General features: G+C 39.5%; 1 protein-coding gene across 2 annotated transcripts in view; it reads right to left on the bottom strand.

Moving 5' to 3' along the window:
- Window positions 1–2,047: 2,047 nt before the first annotated feature.
- The window catches only part of GALNT7 (polypeptide N-acetylgalactosaminyltransferase 7), a 75,334-nt gene continuing 56,672 nt past the window's right edge, over window positions 2,048–20,709 (bottom strand). The window contains exons 6-12 of one of the 2 annotated variants that reach the window (XM_037389769.1): window positions 18,771–18,953; window positions 15,544–15,661; window positions 12,893–13,015; window positions 10,630–10,848; window positions 8,360–8,458; window positions 6,899–7,027; window positions 2,048–4,267 (exon numbers count right to left, since the gene is read on the bottom strand). In XM_037389769.1, the coding sequence (XP_037245666.1) occupies window positions 4,130–4,267; window positions 6,899–7,027; window positions 8,360–8,458; window positions 10,630–10,848; window positions 12,893–13,015; window positions 15,544–15,661; window positions 18,771–18,953 (1,009 nt within the window). In that variant the 3' untranslated portion in view covers window positions 2,048–4,129. Of the gene's footprint in view, window positions 4,268–6,898; window positions 7,028–8,359; window positions 8,459–10,629; window positions 10,849–12,892; window positions 13,016–15,543; window positions 15,662–18,770; window positions 18,954–19,118; window positions 19,302–20,709 lie in introns of both variants that reach the window. The other variant, XM_037389761.1, reaches the window with a different exon arrangement.

Raw genomic sequence — 20,709 nt, 5'->3', positions numbered from 1 at the left:
CTCTTTTTCATGACAATTGTTATTATTATATTTTATTTTATTTCAATTATTAAAGTGTTCTTATCTCAACGCATGACTTTTACCTTTTCCCCCGATCCTCCTCCCGGTCCCACTGCAGGGGAGAGTGAGCGAGCAGCTGCGTGGTACTTAGTTGCCAGCTGCTCTTAAACTGCGACACAAGGACACGTTACGTGGTAATGGAGAATATTCGTTTCTCAGTGTAAAGAACGGACTAGGTATTAATATTTTAAAAAATAAAGGTTTTTAACCGTTAACTGGGTTATGAAGACGTACAATCCACACAAACACCTCTTCCCACTTTTGCTGTGCTTCGTATTAGTTAACGCAGCTGAGGGCATGACGAGCGAGGCAGCGCGCACCAATGCACACACTTGTGGCAGCAGCCTGTGACAGAGGGTGACCAGAGGGCTCCCCACAGTGAAAGGAGGGCCAAAGCGGCTTCAGTCTTCAGGGGTCACTCACAGTTTATGTACTTCTTTTTTAAAAAATGCAAACGGAGGCAAACTTACCTACATTTTTTGATAGCCTATCATTTTTTCTACCTAGACTCCTATAGTCCTCCTATACAGTGCTAGCCAAGCTACACAACTTACTATTCGAACACTGCAGGGGTTCAGAGGAGGCTTGCAGGGTAAGTAAAGTACCCTGGAAGATAACCACTGACACTTCTCAAGGATTACTCTCATAAACGTAAGCAAGATAAGACTTCAGTACACAGCAAAGATGTGCTCCTGCCATGCATTTTATAGCAAGAACAACAACCAGAAACAGAAACTGCAAATCTGTTTTTCCCCCTGAGTTGTTACTTTTCACCTATTACAACTGACAGATCTAAGCTCACCAGTAGGGAAAAAACAATAAATGCTTTTACAAAAACCCTAGTTTGTGTTCAATGGTATAGACAATTTCTTCTGCATGTTCTGAAATTTCCTCTCCTTATTCCTATGCCTCCATGGCTCTTGCACAATTTGTTCTTTTTTAAGCCAAAGGGAAAATTTGGCTTGATATACAGCAAAATCTACCAAAGCATCTTTTGTGTTTTTACAGGCTTTTTTTTTTTTTTTCTTCTTATGAGAAGTCTCACAGATCAGAGGTAAGCATAACATCTTTACACCCCTTGTATAGTGTAATGGATCTTGAGCTTCTTGGTCTAGTTTCAGAGCAGTAAGCTGTTACATTTTGGCTTTAGGGACTGCAATCTGGAGGCAGATGGTATGGAAGAAGCAGACAGTAGTAAAGGAGGTTGACTGACATTAGGGAGAGAGAATGAATTGATTCTAGGATGCCATCAAGGGGTCCAGCATCTCTAGTACTGCCCAAAAGGTCCTGTTGGTTCTCCTGGTGCTTGGATCTCTGGTAATGCAGAAAGATATCCCCTCCTGCCTATCAGTCCCTGTTTCCATCCATAAAAGGGTATTCTCTCTACATGAAATACCCCCAGGATTTTGCCAAAGGAGCCTTTTGAAATCTGAATACAGAAAAGAGCACTCACAGACATGGCTGGGAAACAAGAATCCCATCTGTAAAAAAGCGCTTTAGGTTTCAGCACTTAAGTTTGCCCTCAGGCCAGAACTTGTGTCTTCCGTGTCCCGATTTAGTGCCATGCTCTTTTTTTCTAAGAAACCTTCTCAGGGAAAATAAAAAAAAAGTTTGATTGAAACATGTTTGTTGGTGGAAACACAGACTAAGATAAAATACAGAGTCAAAACACTACCAACTAGACCTTCGGGTCTCTTTAGAAATCATTCTCAAGTTCATTTTCTATGCACATATTACATCTACCTAACTAGATCAGGGCAGGTGATACAAAAATCCAAATGGTGTCCATGTGGCAACTCTCAGTGGGAATTTCATTTTTCATTTCACTTGAAAGAAACCTGAGGCCCTACAGATGCAACAAAAGGTACCTAGATAAAAAGTAAAACAAAACAATTTTAATATTTGTAAGTTTGTAACAGTGAGGTTGTCTAGATTTTGAGATATGGGGTTTCTATAAAGGTAATAATCCATTTTTACTCTGTAAAAGTATAGTAAACCCAAAAATTCAAATATTTTATTTACTTCACCTAAAAAATAAGCAACCCATAAGTAAGATATACATAGGTTTCCCAGATTTATCCCTAATAAATTTTTAAAAGATTTATACAATTTCTACAGAAACGTACAGTGTATCAAAATCTGCATAAATCAAATTTATAAAATATGTAGAAATGCATAGTGATATTATCATCAACTTACAAAGCAAGAATATGGGAATTATTTTTTTCCAAGCCGGCTATAGTAGGAAAAAGTCATTACAGCAACAGCTTCTTACGACCTCATGTTCTGTGAGGTTTCAGTCTCACGTACAGATTCATATTCACATACAGCATCAGCTTTCAATGAATTGCACAAAATACCCATTTACAATGCATACCCGCACAATTTATGTGCCACCATTCTTTCTCTTATGCATAGTTGTATGATTAAATTAATCTACCCAACACACAAAAATGGAGTCAGTTTTCATACACACAAGGAACGAGTACCGGCACACACTCTTATTTTCCTTTTTTCCAGTTCTCCCTCCTTTATTTTCTATTTTTCTTAGCTCCGAAAGGATAGATGAGAAGTTTAAAGAAACTAGGAAAGATCCCAATAGATCAGTGCAGACAGCCCTATAAAGATCAAACTCTGCCACCAAATATGATACATAACCCTTGTTAACATCAATGGAAGCTGCATGCAATGCTATTCTAGATTTTGGGGAAGTATTTAGTCATATTTAATAGTGTGACATGTTATAGGCATAACTCTTTATGAAATCAGTACACTGATGTCAACATTTAACAGTCACAAAATCTGGAATAAGGAAGGGAGGATAAGTCATTTCTCCCCCACCCCTGTTCATTCAGAGTAATTATTTATGCTCCTAAGGGAGTTTGCATTAACTCCTTTCCAGAATGTTTTCAGAAACTACTTCTTCACATTCTATTCCCTACACTATAGCACCAAGCAGTTGTATTTTGTGTTTGTAATCCCTCAGGAGAAGTTTCCAATGACAAAAATAAGAATAAAATTAGTATGAATAAATGCAGTTTCAGAATTTCCATTTATCTTTTCAAATCTAAATCTGGCATCCAAACTAGTTGACACATGTCCTTGTAGAGAATTGCGCAGCTGTGTTAAGAAGCCGGATGATTTTTCCTAATTAAAAGTTTTAGTCCAACCTCTAAATGATTGCCATTTTAAATAACAATATAAATGAAGCATTGGATTCTAAGTTTTACATAATTGTGCAGCTTTATTTCTTTTTTTTTTTAATAATTTTTATGTAAGGCATGGTTTAAACAAGCAAGTTAGTGCTTATAAATTCTTAGCTGGAATCGCGAGGGTGCTTACTTCCATCAAAATGTACCACATCACTAGACACTAAGCTGCTCCTTGCACCAAACAAAGCGTCCAGTCAAAGTAGAGCAGCCAAACTGGCAATAGAAAATTGTCTTCGGTAACACAATAATTACATGGGGTGGTATGGTTGGTCCCTACCCCTGGTGACAGCTCAGAAAAATCCACTGCATAATTTCCAACAAATGCTCTTCTTGTGAAAGAGAGAAATGAAAGAGGCACTAAATATGTTGAAATTCACCTTCCAAAAAAGCAGCATGACTGTGAGAGAAGGCCACCCTGGCTAATAACCTGTGGCAGTGCTTAGTAAGATGTAAAATTAAATAAAAATATACAACAGGTTGATAATCACCAAGTTCTATGAAAATCTGGTTACTCCAACCTTTTCAAGTGTGTGTAAAAAAACTGCCTTCAGACCCCTGAGTGTAATCCCAAAGAAGACGACAACGCTTTTAGCTATGTTCCTTTGAAACATAGCTAACAGCACATTAATTTACCAACATCTTAAAACAAAAAGATGTAAACATCTACAGAGTTTAAGGTAAAGCAGTTTTGTAAACATTAACTGCGGATGATAATGTTATTGTAATAATCACAGTTCCTCTACGTCCTTCATCCAAGCCAGGAGGCTTGCAGCTGTACAAAGTTAATAATTGCAGCAGTTTTCAGGCTATTTTCAGTCCTTTACAAATTAATGTGTCAGTAGGTAGGTTTTGTCTGTCTACACACTAAGGATGTTGTTCATTTCCCATTTTTGTGTTGCCTTACTGGAGTCACACTCAGAAATAAAAACTTGATGGAGGACTTCGGAGCGATCCAAGCACTTCCCTGATGGAATGTGAGTAAATCTGTGCAGATTCTGGAAAACAAAACCATCAGGAACATGCATTTGTTTTTTTTCCTTTTAACATTTTCTTCACAACTGCAATATAGGTATTTACAAAACCAGGTTTCAGGATCCCAGAACAGATCAGTTCTATACTCATTTTACTATTTGTTAAACCTAGACCTTCCACAGCCTTCATATTATTAAATGTTCGATATGAGACGCCTCCCATTTCTCTTAGGCAACAAACTACTAAGAGAATGAGCAAAATTGTGTCTAAAATGCTTCCAGCCTTTTCATCCATCCCGTAACCGAACCAAAAGATTAACCCTTGAGGACAGCTCTATGAGAACTGGCTTCACCGGGCAGATCCTCCTTCAGTTAGCCCTCACATAAAGCAACTGCACAATACCAACATTAACCACACTACGGGAAAAAAAGCACCAACTTTGTCCTGGTTTGGCTGGTAGAAGGAAAAGAAGAAGGTATGGGGGCAAGCCCGGCCTCCGAAGCAACTGGCTGCCTGATCAACTGCACACCTACTGTACCTAGCACATTCAGGTGGAGACTTGCACGCTTGGTTCCTTCCACACCCCTGTGCTGCCACGCTCGAGTCTCACGCATTTGCTAAGCGGCCTGTGGCTCCTGTCCTGCTTGCTGAGCCCCTGTGCCAGAGGCAGCTCTGACTTGCTGACCAGTTGCATCTAGCGTGGAGAGCAACAGAGCAGAGGCAAACCCCAACACTGTGGCTGGGCTGGGGCGCCTCACCTGCCCCGTGCACCCAGCTCCCCCCTCCATCACCCTGTCACTCCACACGCGTGTGCATGTCCGAGCGAGTGCTCAGCTCCTGCCATGTGGCTGGGCATGGGGGTCCTCCACCTGGAGAGGCAAACAGATGTCTGAACTAAAGCAGCAGGCAGGCCACCGCCAGCCCTGTTCTGGATGTTTGCTTACAGGCACTGAAGCCCTGCTACTGCTCAATGCTGAAGCAGCACAGATCTTACGCTCACCAAACCGGCACACATGTTAATTCCAGAAACAACCAACCAGCCAACCAGATAAAATCTCCTGGCAGCTTTCATTTACACGAGGCCACAACATTTTTCAGCAGTTCATAAGCATTTCATTCCCTACACCCTCCTCATTAGAAGAAACGGTCATACCCTCTGTACTGCACAGCATGCCAAATTTCTAGTATTTGCTTAGTTACACACCCCTGGTGGTCCTTTCGCTCCCCCTGCTCCCCCCTTCCTTTTTTTTACAATTCTGGAAACCAGTCAATGTTTTGCTCTACAGCCTGGACCGTGACTACTGGGCTTCCTTATAACTTGTGGTGATAAGCAAACAACTATGCAACTTGGTACCACTGTGGAGGAAACGGATCTTCTTGCATAAAATAAATGCTTAAAGAAGAGCCAAGTAACATGCTGGGACACACTAGAATGGCTGGAGAATTAAGAAGTGCTATATATTATTTCAATATTAAAGCAGAAGTCATCAGGACTTAAATGTCAGGTTTAAAGAATTTTTGTGTCTATACAGCACAAGAAAGCTGGGTGGAAATGGCATTACGGTGCTTGATATTTCCTAGCTCTATGCAAATACCAGAAAAAGTGGAGTGGCTTAAGGGATAACAAACAGATCTCACTGCACTCAACACTGCCTATGTCTTTCAGACAAACACAAGCCAGATAACCAGCTAATGAATTAATAAATACTCAACATGCTAGACCAACTGAAGAAAAATTGACATGCAATAGTTTCTTAGATACAGAACCAAGTTATGTGTGGCTATATCCAAAGATAATGTCACCCTCAGACTATTCAGTCTCATTTTTTAACAGAAAAAGAAATAGAACCTGACTTTTTTTGAAGCAACACTTTCAAAACTAGTATTATTAGAGGACTTACAGATGTAGTGACTAAATAGACTGTAGCAGCCCTTGTGTATCAGCCAACATTCCAAGTCTTTATTAAAAATTCACAGATTTTGCAATAGCATTATAATGGCGCCACACCCAGAATTCACAATACAGCATGTTATTAGAGAACAGCTCAAGAACAGGAAAAGAAATACTGAGGGCGGCAAAGACAACACAGACAGGCAGAATAATGCTGTGTTTACCTATTCCTATATAGGCTTAAAAAGATCTTCTGCCTTTAAACAAAGCAACACTTCAATTCAGACCTCTCAAAATTAGATCTAATATTGACCCTAGCTGCTAAATGCACCCCAGTGTTTAAGTAACCTCATAGCGTACATTAGACAAAGAAACTTTCTTGATAGAAAGCAGGCAAGCAGAGAGGGTGATGGCACTAAAAGCTTTGATAACTCTTGTCACTGGTAGTGGACATAATTTTTGCTTCCTCCGAGACAAGTGCTAACCCCTAACATACCTGTGGCAGCATATGTAGCCTCATGAGATTTGCTGTAACGATTTTGCTACAGAAGACAGTGACTAGTAACAAAAGCATCTTTCCCTGCAGGAAGTTTTCCCAGCAAGCACGTATTTACGAGAGTGTGTAATTAGCAATTTACTCTACTTGGTTCAGTTAACTTTGTCGTAACCTTTATTTTCAGATATACATAAAATATTTTAAAAAAGGTGCAAAAACCATAGGATGCAACTATAATTTATTTTCTGCTATATATGTGTTGCATACCTTGAAGTACTGCCAGTCCTTGTATTCATTCTGATTACAGTGTGTAATCATAATTTTGGATCCATCCGGTCCTTTCGTTAAGCACTGATCATACTGCATGAGTTGATTCGCTTCATTGATTCGGAAAAGCTAACAGAAAAAAAGAAAAGTCATCTTTTTAACAGCTGACTCATTAAAATAATGAGTATTTCAGAAACACTGAAAATACCAATGTAACTGCATCGTTCAAAACATTCTCTGGTGTTATTACACCTATCTTTCAGGAGGGTTCTTTATTTTACATGATGTAACACACTTTTACTATCACGACACTCAATTTCATGGATAACTTTCCTGTAGGATTTAGAAGGCTAAGAAACCTACCCAGCCAGAAAAAACCCCAATAAAAATAAAGGGATTCCTACTCGGAAGATTTCTGAAAGTGTTTAAAAGCCTTTGTATGATTTGATGGCCAAAAATTCCACTATTTTTCTAAAGGTCTGGCACCAAGGCTTTGGCCCCAGATAGTAATTTCATGTGAAGACACTAAAACTTTGGGATTTTACCCATGGAGGAAATCAAACTAACGCATCCAGGCACAAAAAGATTACCCTAGCTACTTCTTATGAAATAGCTGTTATTGGGTTTTTTTGGGGTAACATATATAGAAGTAGGGAACATTTTCATTAAGTATCAAAATTAGAGAGACATTTCCAGAGGCTACTGAGATCCAAACATGATTTTTAAAAGCCTAATCCTGCACGCGATTTCATGAATGCCATGACAACAACTTGCTTGATTCAAATCTACATCATCACAAATAAGGACCTCACATTCTGAAATGTTTTCCAACAGAAAGAGGAGATGTAAAGACAGAACGGCATATCTGTGTGTTACTGTGGATAGGTTTGTGAAGTTACAGGACAAACACAATAGTAGCCTGGATCGCAACCATCTATTAGTAATTATGTTTTGCCAATTAATTTGTAAATGAAGCAGAGACAAATTTGTATGTGATTTCTTGTCTCCTGTGGTGGAAACTGAGTTACTGCACAAAAGTGTTTCATACTTCCATTAGAGTGAAAAAACTGTGAAAAAATTCAGCCAAAGCATGTAAGGGGGTTGTTTCCTGAAGGATTAATTACTAAGTGAAGATAAATGATGGATCCACAGCAATGCTAAGAGCTGCAGTTATTCCAGTGCAGTGATATGGTTGCTTTGAAACACAGTTCTTGCTTCCTCACGTACCTGCTTCACTGAAGAAGAGATTATGAATTTGCCTTCAAGTTTGTACCGCTTGTGTTTGAAAAGATCTTTTCAGGTTCCCATATTTTAGCAATGTCAGTATACTTACGGAAACCCCCTAACTCCTATCTTTTTAGCTGGCACCTAAGTGACTCTATGCACAGGCTTAACAGAAAACCAGCCTGTAACCACCCACAGCAAGCAATTCTCTTTCAGACTTGCCTCCAAGCTCCTTACCTGATTTCCCCCCATCCTATGGCATGGCCCCAGCTCAACGAAGCCACCATTGGTGTGCCCCATGCTATCAATGCAGTAAGCGGTTTCAAAGCCTCTAATCTGGAAAAGAGGTTTTGCACTCCAAGTTAGTCTCAAGGAAAAAGTAAGTGTGAAGGAGTTCAGAAAATTCCTGCTTATCTTTCAAATCACAAACAGGTATCTGACAGAGACGTGTGTCCAACCTGCATATGAAATTCATATACTGGTGTTAATTGTTCTGGGAGATGGAGCTCCAAGCTGCCTACGATAATTTGAGGCTCTTATGTGAGTCAGAATACACTGATAAAGCTAGAGTTGCAAACTTCAGTTCCAAATTAATGACACCGAAATGTAGGACTTTCAAGTATTTTAATTTATTCAATCTCCTATCAAAGCATGCTCAGTCTTCAGGTCTTCATAAATAAAGCAGGAGCTCAGCTAAGCTGCTCTCATCTTGCGGATGAGAGAAACGGGATGCAGAGAAGTCAGGCATGGCAGCTACTAACTGCAGCCAGGCACAGCCCACTGACCCGGCTGCTCAAATGTATCTTCTGCAGCAGCAATTACATGGAAAAAAAAGAGGTAGAATTGGTGAGGGGTAGGCACAGGCATACAGATAACGATGGAAAGTCCCGTCAGAAAGCATTCCTCTACTGCTGATTATCCCATTCCCTTCTCAGAAGGGCCAACAAACAGCTTTACAATGACTTTATGACACAAATAACATTCTTTCCAGACCTATTTTCTTTGCCAGAGCCACTTTCTTCTTTGCGACGGTAGAAGGAAGTCTGGAGGAGTAAGCTTAGACCTGACTTCCAGAGAGAGTGTTTAGGAGGATGAACCCCACACTTTCATTCCCGATAATTTGGAAATGCCATTAGTGTGGTGTTACAAATGGGGGGGAAATTCCTCACATGTAGGATAACTAGCAGCCAGTGAAGAAGAGTTGAAGAAAGCTTCAGAGAAGTCTCTGAACTTCTGACTTTCCGGTTGCTTCACCAGAGCCACTTACTTTTATCAGGGATGGTTTCCTGCAGGATGGCCATTATTATTTTTTCCTCTTCAGATACTTTCACCTCAATAAGTAGTAGTATATAATGCACCTTCCTAACCCTTCACATGGATTCAAAACGAGGTCTAAGGCTAACGTAGTAACTGATGCTTTGTGCTAATTTTTAGGTAAGAAAAAGAGGTGGCATTGTTCACCTGGTCCCTCAGACAGACTATCTGTACCCCCTTCCACCATGCACATGCTCTGTATCACAAATTCCTCAGAAAAATTAGAGATGACAATTTCTTGGCTGTAGTAAACAGCATAGATCTGTACTTCCTAATGCTTTTCTGAAGTTACAAAAACGGGTCCATCATAACCTGGGAAAGAAGGTTATTAAATTTGGTTGGGACACAGAGTCTCCTCTGCTAGCAAGACGACTTCCTGATTTTGCCTCCACAACCTGCAAAAGTGAAATTAATAGAACAGATAGGGCAGAGCTGGAACCAACTGAAAAGGGCAAAAAAATAAGTGAATCTGAAAGCAGGCAGGAGACCTGCAGTAAGAGCTCTTCGTGGTGTGGTCTAAATGCCAGAACGAAACAGGCAGGGTTCAGGAAAGTGTCCTGCACTCACTTGGCAACACACTTTCTCTCTCTGTCTGCCACGTGAAAATGCCAAATTTGTAACCACATTCTTATTTAGCAAAGTCATACTCATGTACACTAATGCTGGAAATGACTGTTAAGGAATCGTATCAAATTATTACATGCAGGTAAGGGATTTACTGAGGCTGTAACTGTGTAAGTACATCTCAGGCTAGCAAATTTAGGCAGAATGTACCCCACCTGGATTTCATGATCTATTCTCTATGCCTTCACTGAAAATGATTTTCACCTATTGATCTTTGCCAATACTGCTACACACACAGGATTTGCATTTTTTCTTTAAAAAAAAAAAACTAAATTCCAATTATGGAAAAAAAGAGTTTTAGATATACCTGAACACAGGGCTAGAGACAAAATCATCCTTCAAGGACCTGTGGAACTAATTAAAAAAAATCACACCTCTTGAAGTAGATATAAAGTCTTTTTCCTAGGGTTTTATCTCTATAGGTCTCTGGCTAGTATCATATACCTTAGTACAGTAGTAATCAGAATCTGTTCTCAGACTGATGTCAACTAACAATTGCTTCCATTTGAATTCCCAATTTTTTTTTAAAAAAGCTCCTAAAATAAATACAGGTTATGTGCTGTACTTACCTCTCCCCAGTCCACATTTTTAGGTGGTAAGGGATAATATGAAGTTATATCATATGCTATTTCTTCCATAAACCACTTAAAACTTTTGCAGTTATGATCTTCACGGAATTTTTTCAGCTCAGATATATCTCCATAGGGTAGCGCTTTTGTCTCCGGCCGACTGGCGTAAAAGTAATCTTTGTATTCATCCCACCACACTTCTACAACTCTGACATAGTTCTGTGAAGAACAATGAAACTGCTGAGACCTCAAAGCACACACGACAGGTTGGATGCAACTGCAGGTTAATTTCAGAAATTTAAGGATTTCTCCACTTAAAAAATGACAGCGTGAAAGTATTATATAGCACTAATCAGTCACCTTCAGCAGATTATACAAGACACATGCATATTATTTTCAAATGACAGTTTAGTACTGAAGCCAGCAAAATAAACCGGCTTGCTTAATGAGAGTACAAAGTCTTTTCCTACATTTAGAGAATGTTTATTTGAAAATACAAGACTTTTCAGTTACGGTACAATAAAATGCTGCAATCATTTGCTGTGTACCAGTACTGCAGTTCAGAGTTTCTATTCACCTTCTACAGTTTTAACCTAAAAATATGCATTGGTCCACTAAAGGTGAAAAAATTAAGTCTTAAACAGGTCAGCTATGACACACCAAGAAGGTTTTATCTTGTTAAATAGTTTACTGCTGCTTGGAGAAGGGGAAAAAACAGTTTGCCTAGTGAACAAGCCTCTCCCTCTCATCTTTCTTCTCAGTCTTTCTGATGGCTCTTATCTCTGGATTACCTGTACATGTTCCAGATGCACATCTCACTTTGTACAATTTTTCTAGCATTAATGACCTGGTGTTAAACAGTCTAAATAGATCTGACTAAAGGCACAAATTACTGTGAGTTTTACTTAATCCACATGCAGTATAAATTGAACAATGCTATAAAACAGCACATTTACCATGGGCATAGGAGGGTACCCAAAGAGAAAGAAAGCTATACCTGCATCCTGCCTTGTACAGAGAAGAAACTTAAGAACACTCAGCAGTGTTTTGTTGTCTTCAGTAAGCAGATGAGCAGACTCATGTAAGGTGTTTAGATATGCTGTAAGCATTTTTGATCAGCTTTTCAGCAGAGTGAAATGGTTTTTATAATTTCAGACAAGGCAAACAAACATCCTGCCTGCACTGAGCAAGAGCTATCATTTGCTATCATTAATGCTGTCTTCCATTGCTCTGTCTCTACTTTCAGCTATGCCCATTTCCCCCTACCCTGCCTTGTATCAGTCCTAGCACTTGTTTGATCACAATGTTAATCAATTCAAATTACTAACAGAGGCCCTTTTTTGGTGTGTGTGTGGTGTTTGTGTGTGTGCCAGGTTAGTTTGCTACCATTAAACTAGGGACATTCCCTTTTCAGAAGAACCAACTCCTTGCTTGGCTCAAGTCATACTCTGAAACCCTACCAGCAGTCATTGTCACAGGTGATGTCTAGGAAGATGGCTCTGGGATTGCCATTCACAAAGAACTTGGTCTTTGGGAACAGGATTTACCAATGCCAAAACACTGCACGAGTGAAAGCTTAAACTAGGCAATAGGAAACCTTAACAGGAGGGTTGTCTCTCTGCTGGTAGATGCAAACTTATGTAAAAACATTTGTCTTGATTCAAATTACCTCTTCAGATATAGACAGCTGGCTCACTCATTTCTTGAGGTGAGGTCTCTACCTTTAATATCATGGCTTGAGCAACATTTCTGAACCTGCAAGGTGCCTGAGGAATTACCAACTTTTACGATGAAGTGTAGAGCATGCCATTTTCCCAGGTGTCATTCACTGCTTCTTAATTAACAAATAGAGCCACAAAGGTCTGAGAGATGCTCGAATATGGCATTTGCTAACTCAGCCTAGGATCAACCCTATTAAGCCAAAGGGGGATTACAAACCCATCATCGTCACCTCCAGGAGCATGCTGTAGTTACTAGAGTTGCTCGCACACTGCAGCAAAGGTGTGGGGTGCTAAGAGTAAGTATTAGGAAATGTGATTTGTACCTCAAAGATGGGGAGGGGTGGAGCAAGAAGATGGGTTCCAGGAATATCAACTCTTAGTAATAGTGGGATTGGCACATAGATTTCCCTCCTGTGGGGATGACCACCTTAGCTTTAGACACTACATAGCTTTAGATATAGTGCTCTCTAAATTATTACTAATAATTTAAATAGAGTTATCTAAAATAAAAAAACACCGTCAAGGTTGCAGCAAAACAGTACCTTTAATGTAGGAGAAGACCCAACGTACACAGGGGGTGGGTTTCCTTGCCATCCCTGGAGACGATAGATGTGTCCAACACGAGAACAAGGAACAAACAACAGCTTTCCCCCACACTGCCAGATCTACAAGTTAAAGCAAAAGTATTATTAATATATATGCACAGGAATTTAAGACAAACAGATAATAAATTATGGAAGAAATGCCAACTACTTTTCTTACTATACCAAACATCTGATATATTTTAATATTTTTGCTTCAGATGTAAGTATAAACATAATAGGTCTCTGAAATGAAAGGCTTGCATAGCGTACATCTCCAACTCAGCCATGAAATTACTCAAATTACTTTTTAAAAAAGCTTTAAAAAAAGTTTGCCATCTGTTCTGGTTTCAGCTGGGATAGAGTTCATTTTCTTTTCAGTAGCTGGTGCAGTGCCTTGTTTTGGATCTGGTGCGAGAACAACACCAATAGCACACTGATGGTTTTGGTTGCTGCTGGGTGATGTTTACACTAAGTCAAGGACTTTTCAGTTTCTCAGGCCCTGCCAGCCAGAGGGCTGGGGGGGCACAAGAAATTGGGAGGCGACACAGCCAGGACAGGTGACCCACATGGGCCAAAGGGATATTCCAAACCATCTGATGTCATGCTGAGAATATATAAACTGGGGAAAGAAGGAGGAAGTGGGAAATGTTTGGTGTTATGGCGTTTGTCTTCCCAAGTAACCATTAACACATGACGGAGCCCTGCTTTCCTGGGGATGGCTGAGCACCTGCCTGCCCATGGGAAGTGGTGAATTAATTCCTTGCTTTGCTTTCCTTGTGCACACAGCTTTTGCTTTACCTATTAAACTGTCTTTATCCCAACCCACGAGTTTTCTCACTTTTACTCTTCTGATTCTCTCCCCCATCCCACTCTGCAGGGAGGGAGTGGGCAGCTGTGTGGGGTTTGATTGCTGGCTCAGATGAAACCACGACACAGTCTCATTCTATTACTATCTTAAAACAACAGTAATGAATGAATGCACAAAATCTGGAACTGACTAATTTTTATTATGACAGAATTAATAATATTTTGATTTTATTACAGCAATTCACATACCATCACTAAGATGGGTTTTGGTTAGATACTCATCACACCTAAGTTTTTCTTAATAAAGACTAGTAGGAGATAAGGATGTCTTTGGTAATCCATTATTCTAAGTACAAACAGATTTTTCTTTAACTAGGTAGCTGAAAATAAAAAAAAGGGTAAAACATATTGTCATTCTGAAATTCCCTCCCTTCCACACATCCTTTGATAATCCATTTATTGGGAAAAGAAAACATACCTAAATCTAAATTTAGTTGTTCAGTTTTGACAAGTTTGAAATGTAGTATCAAATCCAAATTCAAGCTAACTTTGGGGATGTTCCAAATTTGTCCAAATTCCAGATTAAAAATATGACTTAACAGTATAGGAAAGATGGGCAGAATAGTTTACATCCTTCATTGCATCATCATACTAATCTTCTTAAATTTCATCCCAACACCCACCTCCCCCCGATATGCAAGGCTATCTAGGAGTCAGCACACAAGACTGATACATGTTATTGAGTTCTTCTGAAGATTGGAGATTGGTTGTAATCTACACGAAACCAATCTGGAAGTCTCTACATAATCAGCACTTCAATTACAAAACTACTGTATGTAATTCTGATCATGGTTTAGCTTTAAGCAAGATGGAGAATTAGAAGGATAAAGACTCTGTCTGTGTAACATCCTCAGTAACTACACCTTTTGCATATGGATTTACAGCTCAGCAAGTGCACTCAGAGCTTTCCTCAAAATTATCAAGAGTAGTTAGGGGAGCTCTGAATGTACTTTCAGTAAAATTCATCTACAATTTCACAGGTCGCTGCTGAGGATATTAGATGTCTCCACTTTTGTTTGTTAATTGGGACAGATTCCTGCTGCCTGCCACTTGTGTCATTATGAATACCGAAGCTACAAGAAGTTAATGATTATTGTCTTACGTTTCCTGCTAACTGAAGAGCATGCATATGCCTAGGAGTGAAAACAAAATCTGCTGTGATTATGAATTATGCAGTTAGTGTTTCAATTATGAAGACTTCTCTTGTAAAGAAGTTCTTGAAATTTTGAAAAGTATATGAGATCATTTTTCACCCACAAAAATGGCAGGGAGAAGGAAACTTGGGCAGATTACTTTTTGTTGCATCGTTATATACTTTACAGGCATCTATGCATAAGCTGAATGCTACTTGTTCTCTGTAATCACTTTCATTAGAAAAAACATTTTTCTATACTCACCACGATAGCACTCAGTTCTGCCTCATCAAATTTGCCAGCCTGGTTTCAGGTTAGATATTTAAGGGGGTGTGTGTGTGATCCCAAACCATTAACAAAATCTAGATTACTCAGCATTCAAGAGCCTCAGCACCTGGCCACGTCCCGTAACACTACTACTCTAATGCCCACAAGAAAACATTAAGGATACACATCTCTGATGCAACATCTCCTCACAACAAAACCTTCTGGGCTTCATGAGGCAGAGGTGGTGCAAACCAGAAGTAGGTCTGTCTGAACTCCAAACAGAAGTATTTAGAGAAAAAAAAGATCTACGAAATTGAATTATTTTTCTATTTTTGGTGTTACCTTGTAAGAAATTTCAAAATTTTCACCACCCCAAATTTGAAGCCCTGGATCATAGAGACCCAGTTCAAAGAAGAAATCGCGTTCAATGGCAAACAATCCACCAGCCATTGCAGGGGACCTGGAAGAGGAAGACAGTGTAACTCCTTTTGCCAAAAGGATATGATAACACTCAGAGAAAGCATTAATTAAGGAAGCAATTTACTGTTAACATATAATAAAGATTAGATACATGGCAATAACTGAAAAGTCATAAAGCTTTGTCATCAGCTTCCAGCAATTTTCTGAAATGAAACCTGTATAATTTCTAGTGAAGTCACAGGTTCTTATTATGTTGGTTTTTGCTTTTGTTAGGCTTTTGTGTTTGTCTTTTAATTTAATTATACAAAATTTTGGTCAGAATTATCCATTTAGCCAGCCAGTGTGCTTCTATTAAAATAAAAGGTAAGAATCAGCGTGACAAGATGTTTCTTGAAAGTTGCTCAAGTTTTTGAGATAACAGATGAGGCTGCATAGCTGACTTAGGTTTATGATCTGAGGAGCTGTCACATTGAAACACTGTCCAATAAACAAGTGACAAGAGTTTTTCCAGCTAAACAATACCTTTCTATCTGCTCCCTCTGGCTCTTTTTCTACCGCTGCCATATGAGACACTTTTCATTATACTCATGAAATTTTTAAGAGGGCCTGGATCGAGTTGTACAAGGTCTCCATTTTGGTTTAGTTTTTTTTTTTTGTGTCTGTTTTGTTTTTGTTTTTGTTTTTTTTTAATGGCTTTGTAAATCCCTCCATGTATGCCAAGGTTCAATTAGCAAGTTTTAATGCATGAAAAAGATGTTGTGGTTTAGATTAGAGCATTTTTTGCAGAATGGCTCTAACAAAAATTCTTCGGTAGCTTGCTCACACTGACATAGAGAGTAGGATATGTTAAGCCATTTCCAGCACACATACCAAGCATTTTTCACATGAGGATAACTAAATATATAAAAACCATAATGGGTACAAGCTGGAGACCCTATAAGTTGGCAATAAAAAAAAATAAAAGGAAAAAATGCATTATTTCAGACTTCAGATGATCTGCAGCACTGAAAGGAGCAAGATCCAAGAGTCCACCTCACTCTGGTGAGCCAAGTAAAACACAACTGAAATATTCCTTCATGACCAAATTATTGAGAGATGGGTCACTTCTAGTACTATTCAGTCTCTTCATTTCAATAGATTTTTAACTTAGTGGTGCTCCTTTTAACAGCAATGATTACATATTTTCCTTCTGCATGTAAATGTCTGGAGGAGCACTGCTTAAGAAAAAATAACCCATAGGGTTAACATATATCCCCCTCCACATAGCAGGGGCAGGGGAACAACAAAAGAGAGTTGCTGGGTCTATCAGCTGAGTTAAATATAATGGTTATCAGTTTAGCTGCTCTCCAAATCGTGTGATCAGATGCAGTTACTACTAAATGTCCCCTTCTGCTTGTCCACCCACTGTATTTTCCTCCAACACTGCTTTTGCATCGCTGCGGTTCAAAGGGTAGGAAGCCAGCAAGCACAGCAGGGAGAAGCATGTTGCATAGCACAGCCCTGTGGCTTTCCTGCATTTTTGGTTTTCCTCAGCACCACAAAGACCTGGCAAATGTAGTGGCCTCAGATGCTGAAGTTTCAGTCTTGGTCTCCAACGTGCTGTCAAATGTGTTAAAAAATACAGTAAAATCTGCATAAGCTCAGTAGTTTATTTTATAGGATATGAAGAGGTAAGCCTAGTATTACGGAAAGAAGGATTCAGTCCTGGGGCAATGCTCACATTACAAAAAGTTTGTTTCTGCTTTTTAAGCTGCTGAGGGTTTTTTTGTTTGTTTTCTCTCTAAACTAAGCAATCCTGACTATGGTTTCAGCAAGACTTTTACTTGCCTTGGTATTGCTGCAACAAAACACATACAGCCTGGACATAAACAGATGCAGGGAATGTCTCTTTTTAAAAGAAGCACTGTAACTCTGAAAGTATTATTAAAAGTAAAGTCATCTTTTAAACCACTCTGAGAACATGTGTTCTGTGTTTCTGGGAACAGTTTAAAGGGTTTTAAGACCTGCTTGGATGGTAAACACAGAAAACAACAGCAATGTTTGAAATAGTTTATCCCTCTCTAAGCAAATATTAAAGTTCCAACGTGGACAGCCTTGTCAGAAAATGGTAGTATTTATACTGTATACAAAGCAGATCAAAGCTTCATAACTTCCTCGCATGTGTTGCTATTTTAGCAGAGAACAATCATGGGTGAGGATAGGGAATTACCAACATCAGTTCTTACAATGTTTAAATCATACATACAAGCAATAGAAGACATTAGATTCTGAAGATGTGAGGATTGCTTTCAAATGTAATAACACGATTAGTTAAGTGTGAAGGGGAAAGTAATAAAAACCAGCAGAACCACAGTCTCCCAGTCTTGAAAAGGCATCCAGAAACCCTAGTTTCTAAACTAGGGTTTCTAGCCAGTTTCTGTTTGCTGGGAAGAAAACATACCCCACTACAAAGCGTAAGAAAAAGGTGGGACTTCTATGAAAGTTACTGGAATTTTCCCAGAAAATAAGGTGGTGGGTTTTTCTTTCTTTCTTTTTTCTTTTTTTTTTTTTTTTTAATGTTATGCATTAAAATCCCCAAACATACTGAAACCTTAGAAAATATCTAGCCAAGATTCTTAAAACAGTATGCTTCTTTGTCAGATGTGAACTATTATGAAGCAAGTGGGAGAAGTATGACAAAAGGGACTTTTTTGGTGCACATGCATAATCCATGAGCTGTATGCATGCATCAATCCATGACAGCAGGCTACAGATTTTATGCATTACTGGCTATTATAAATACTCACAGCATGCCTGTTATTTCAAATCAAATGGTTAAACAAGCACTGTTGTTTCCAACGCTACTTTTAAAAAAATATCATAGCTAAACAGAGTTTTCCCTGGAAATAAAGTCATACAGTATTTTATTTTGGCAAACAAAACCCTGTCATTCTAATGTGCACCCCATTAACCACACAAGAGCAGGAATGGAGAGGCAACCCAAGGTAGCAAAGGTATTTTGAGCAAACAGCTGTGGCAAACAGGTCTGATTAAACAAAGCAGCTGGCGTGGTTAGAAATAAGATTTTCAGGCTAGAAGTACATGCAAGTTTTAGTGGATCAATATTGGCTTCAGAAAAAAAAGAAACAGGTAAGTGATTTAGTGATTACCGATACGGTTCAGTTTTTGTCTTTCTGCTTTCCTTCTCTCGCTTGGTCAAGGGAACCCTCTTCCATAGCATACTCCAATCCCACGCTCCTCTAGCAAACCCATCTTCGTCACCACCCCCTTGCGGCACAATTTTATAAGTGTTGCCATCTATGACATCTATAAGTGGCACAGTGCATGTGGTTCTGCAGGGTGGCGGATGGTGACAGGGAAGATGCAGTTATGTGCAAGGACCCGCATGGCACACGTGCACCGACCGTAGTTCATGGGAAAAGAGGGGGGGAGGGAAAAACGAAAGGGTTTAGACAATTATTCGTTATGATTCACAGTATGTAAACAGTTCTTTTTACCGATAAGGCTCAGTTTTATGTTTTCGTTTGGACTTTTCCTTGTGGCTTAATGGAATTCGTTTCCACAGCAAACTCCAGTCCCAGGCCCCTCTGGCAAAACCATCTTCATCCCCACCTTGTTGTGGCTCAATGGAATAATCATTCCCATCTATGTAATCTATTAGAGGTACAGTACATGTAGTTCTGAAACATTTATAGAAGGGAAAGAAAGAGCAAAATACAATTTCAGAAGAGTAATCTCTCTAATCTGCAATTTACACCATTAAATATTAAGCTCATAGAGCAGTGTACATAAAAAGTCACTTGTAAACATATTAAGAAGTGAAGCCTCATTAGAAGAAAAAAAGAGAAAGTCCTTTCTTTATGTTGTTTTAAGAGGTTCTGAAAGCAGAAATGCTTTCAGGTCTGAATTTAGGTCTGAAATGCTAATATATCAACTTGTTTATCAGTACTTTTTCCTTTATATGTACTTCTTGACATTGGTCTTCTAACAAAGCACTGCTGCAGGCAACAGAAGAACTCTTAGAAGGCTAGGGTTCTCACAGTATTACTATTTCCTGTAATTTCTATTCATATCAGATCTCAGCTATCAACATGTACGATAAGCTCTTAGCTTTTACTAGTGTAAACATGGATTTTCACTATTCTGTGCTATTCAACTGCCCTGCAAATCCAACCTCACAAGATAAAAAAACATTACTGGTGCTCTCCTGGCAGCAGTCTTCAGTAGAATTTTTCCTGTTCGGTTTGTAACATGCTCCTTATTGTGATCTATCACATACAATATTCACTAAAGAAAAGACATTATCTTGTTATTCTCCCCAGATTTTCCAAATGAGTTTCACAGTGACCAAACCTGGAGCATTTCCATCTTTTTAAGTCAAATCCTGTGGAAAGAAACGTAAGCGTGCGCATGGAAGAAATGCGCATGCTGTGCTCTTCTTTGAGGCAGAGGCAGAAGCAGCAGCACGCTGCATCCAAGGTACCAGGGCTTGGAAGAAGGCTGCTGAGCGCTGCCCTCTGTCATTGTGTGCCTTGGCATCGGAGGTCCTCCTGTAATCTCCCCTTCTGTGGGCAGTGCTGAGGAACGCCTCTAAAGCTGCCTGCTCTCACCGGCCTTTCTTAAGTAAAAGAGTAACACACACTTGATGGAAGCACACAAGCATTTCCATCTCTCTAGAATCCTGGCCCAAATAAGAGTCTTGAAGCTGAGTTACAGCCTTTAAAACACACAAAAACCAGCTCTTCAAGAAGGTTCTGGTAGTATAACAGGTTAACAAATAGTTTTTAGGACTAAGCAGTTATTGTATGGGATTGAGGAGTATAAACAAGCACATGGTTTCCTAAACACACATACTCTCTGACCACACAAGCTAAGCTCGTGGTGGCACCCAGCAACAACAGCATTTCAACAGCTGGAAGCAATGAAGGCCCTGGGGATCCCCCCCCTCTGTCACCTCTTGCAGATGCCACTGCACAGCGCAGGCTTTTCCACCACGGCCTCCTAGGCATGCGCCTGGGCTTGTGGCAGAGATAGGCTCAAGCTCTGGCCTTGGTTCGCTACAGACAACGCTCCAAAGCACTTCAGAGG

The sequence above is a fragment of the Falco rusticolus genome, chromosome 1 (assembly GCF_015220075.1).
Source record: "Falco rusticolus isolate bFalRus1 chromosome 1, bFalRus1.pri, whole genome shotgun sequence".
NCBI classification, from domain to species: domain Eukaryota; kingdom Metazoa; phylum Chordata; class Aves; order Falconiformes; family Falconidae; genus Falco; species Falco rusticolus.
The sequence above is the reverse complement of the archived record's forward strand: the minus strand, read 5'-3'. Positions and strand labels throughout refer to the sequence as shown.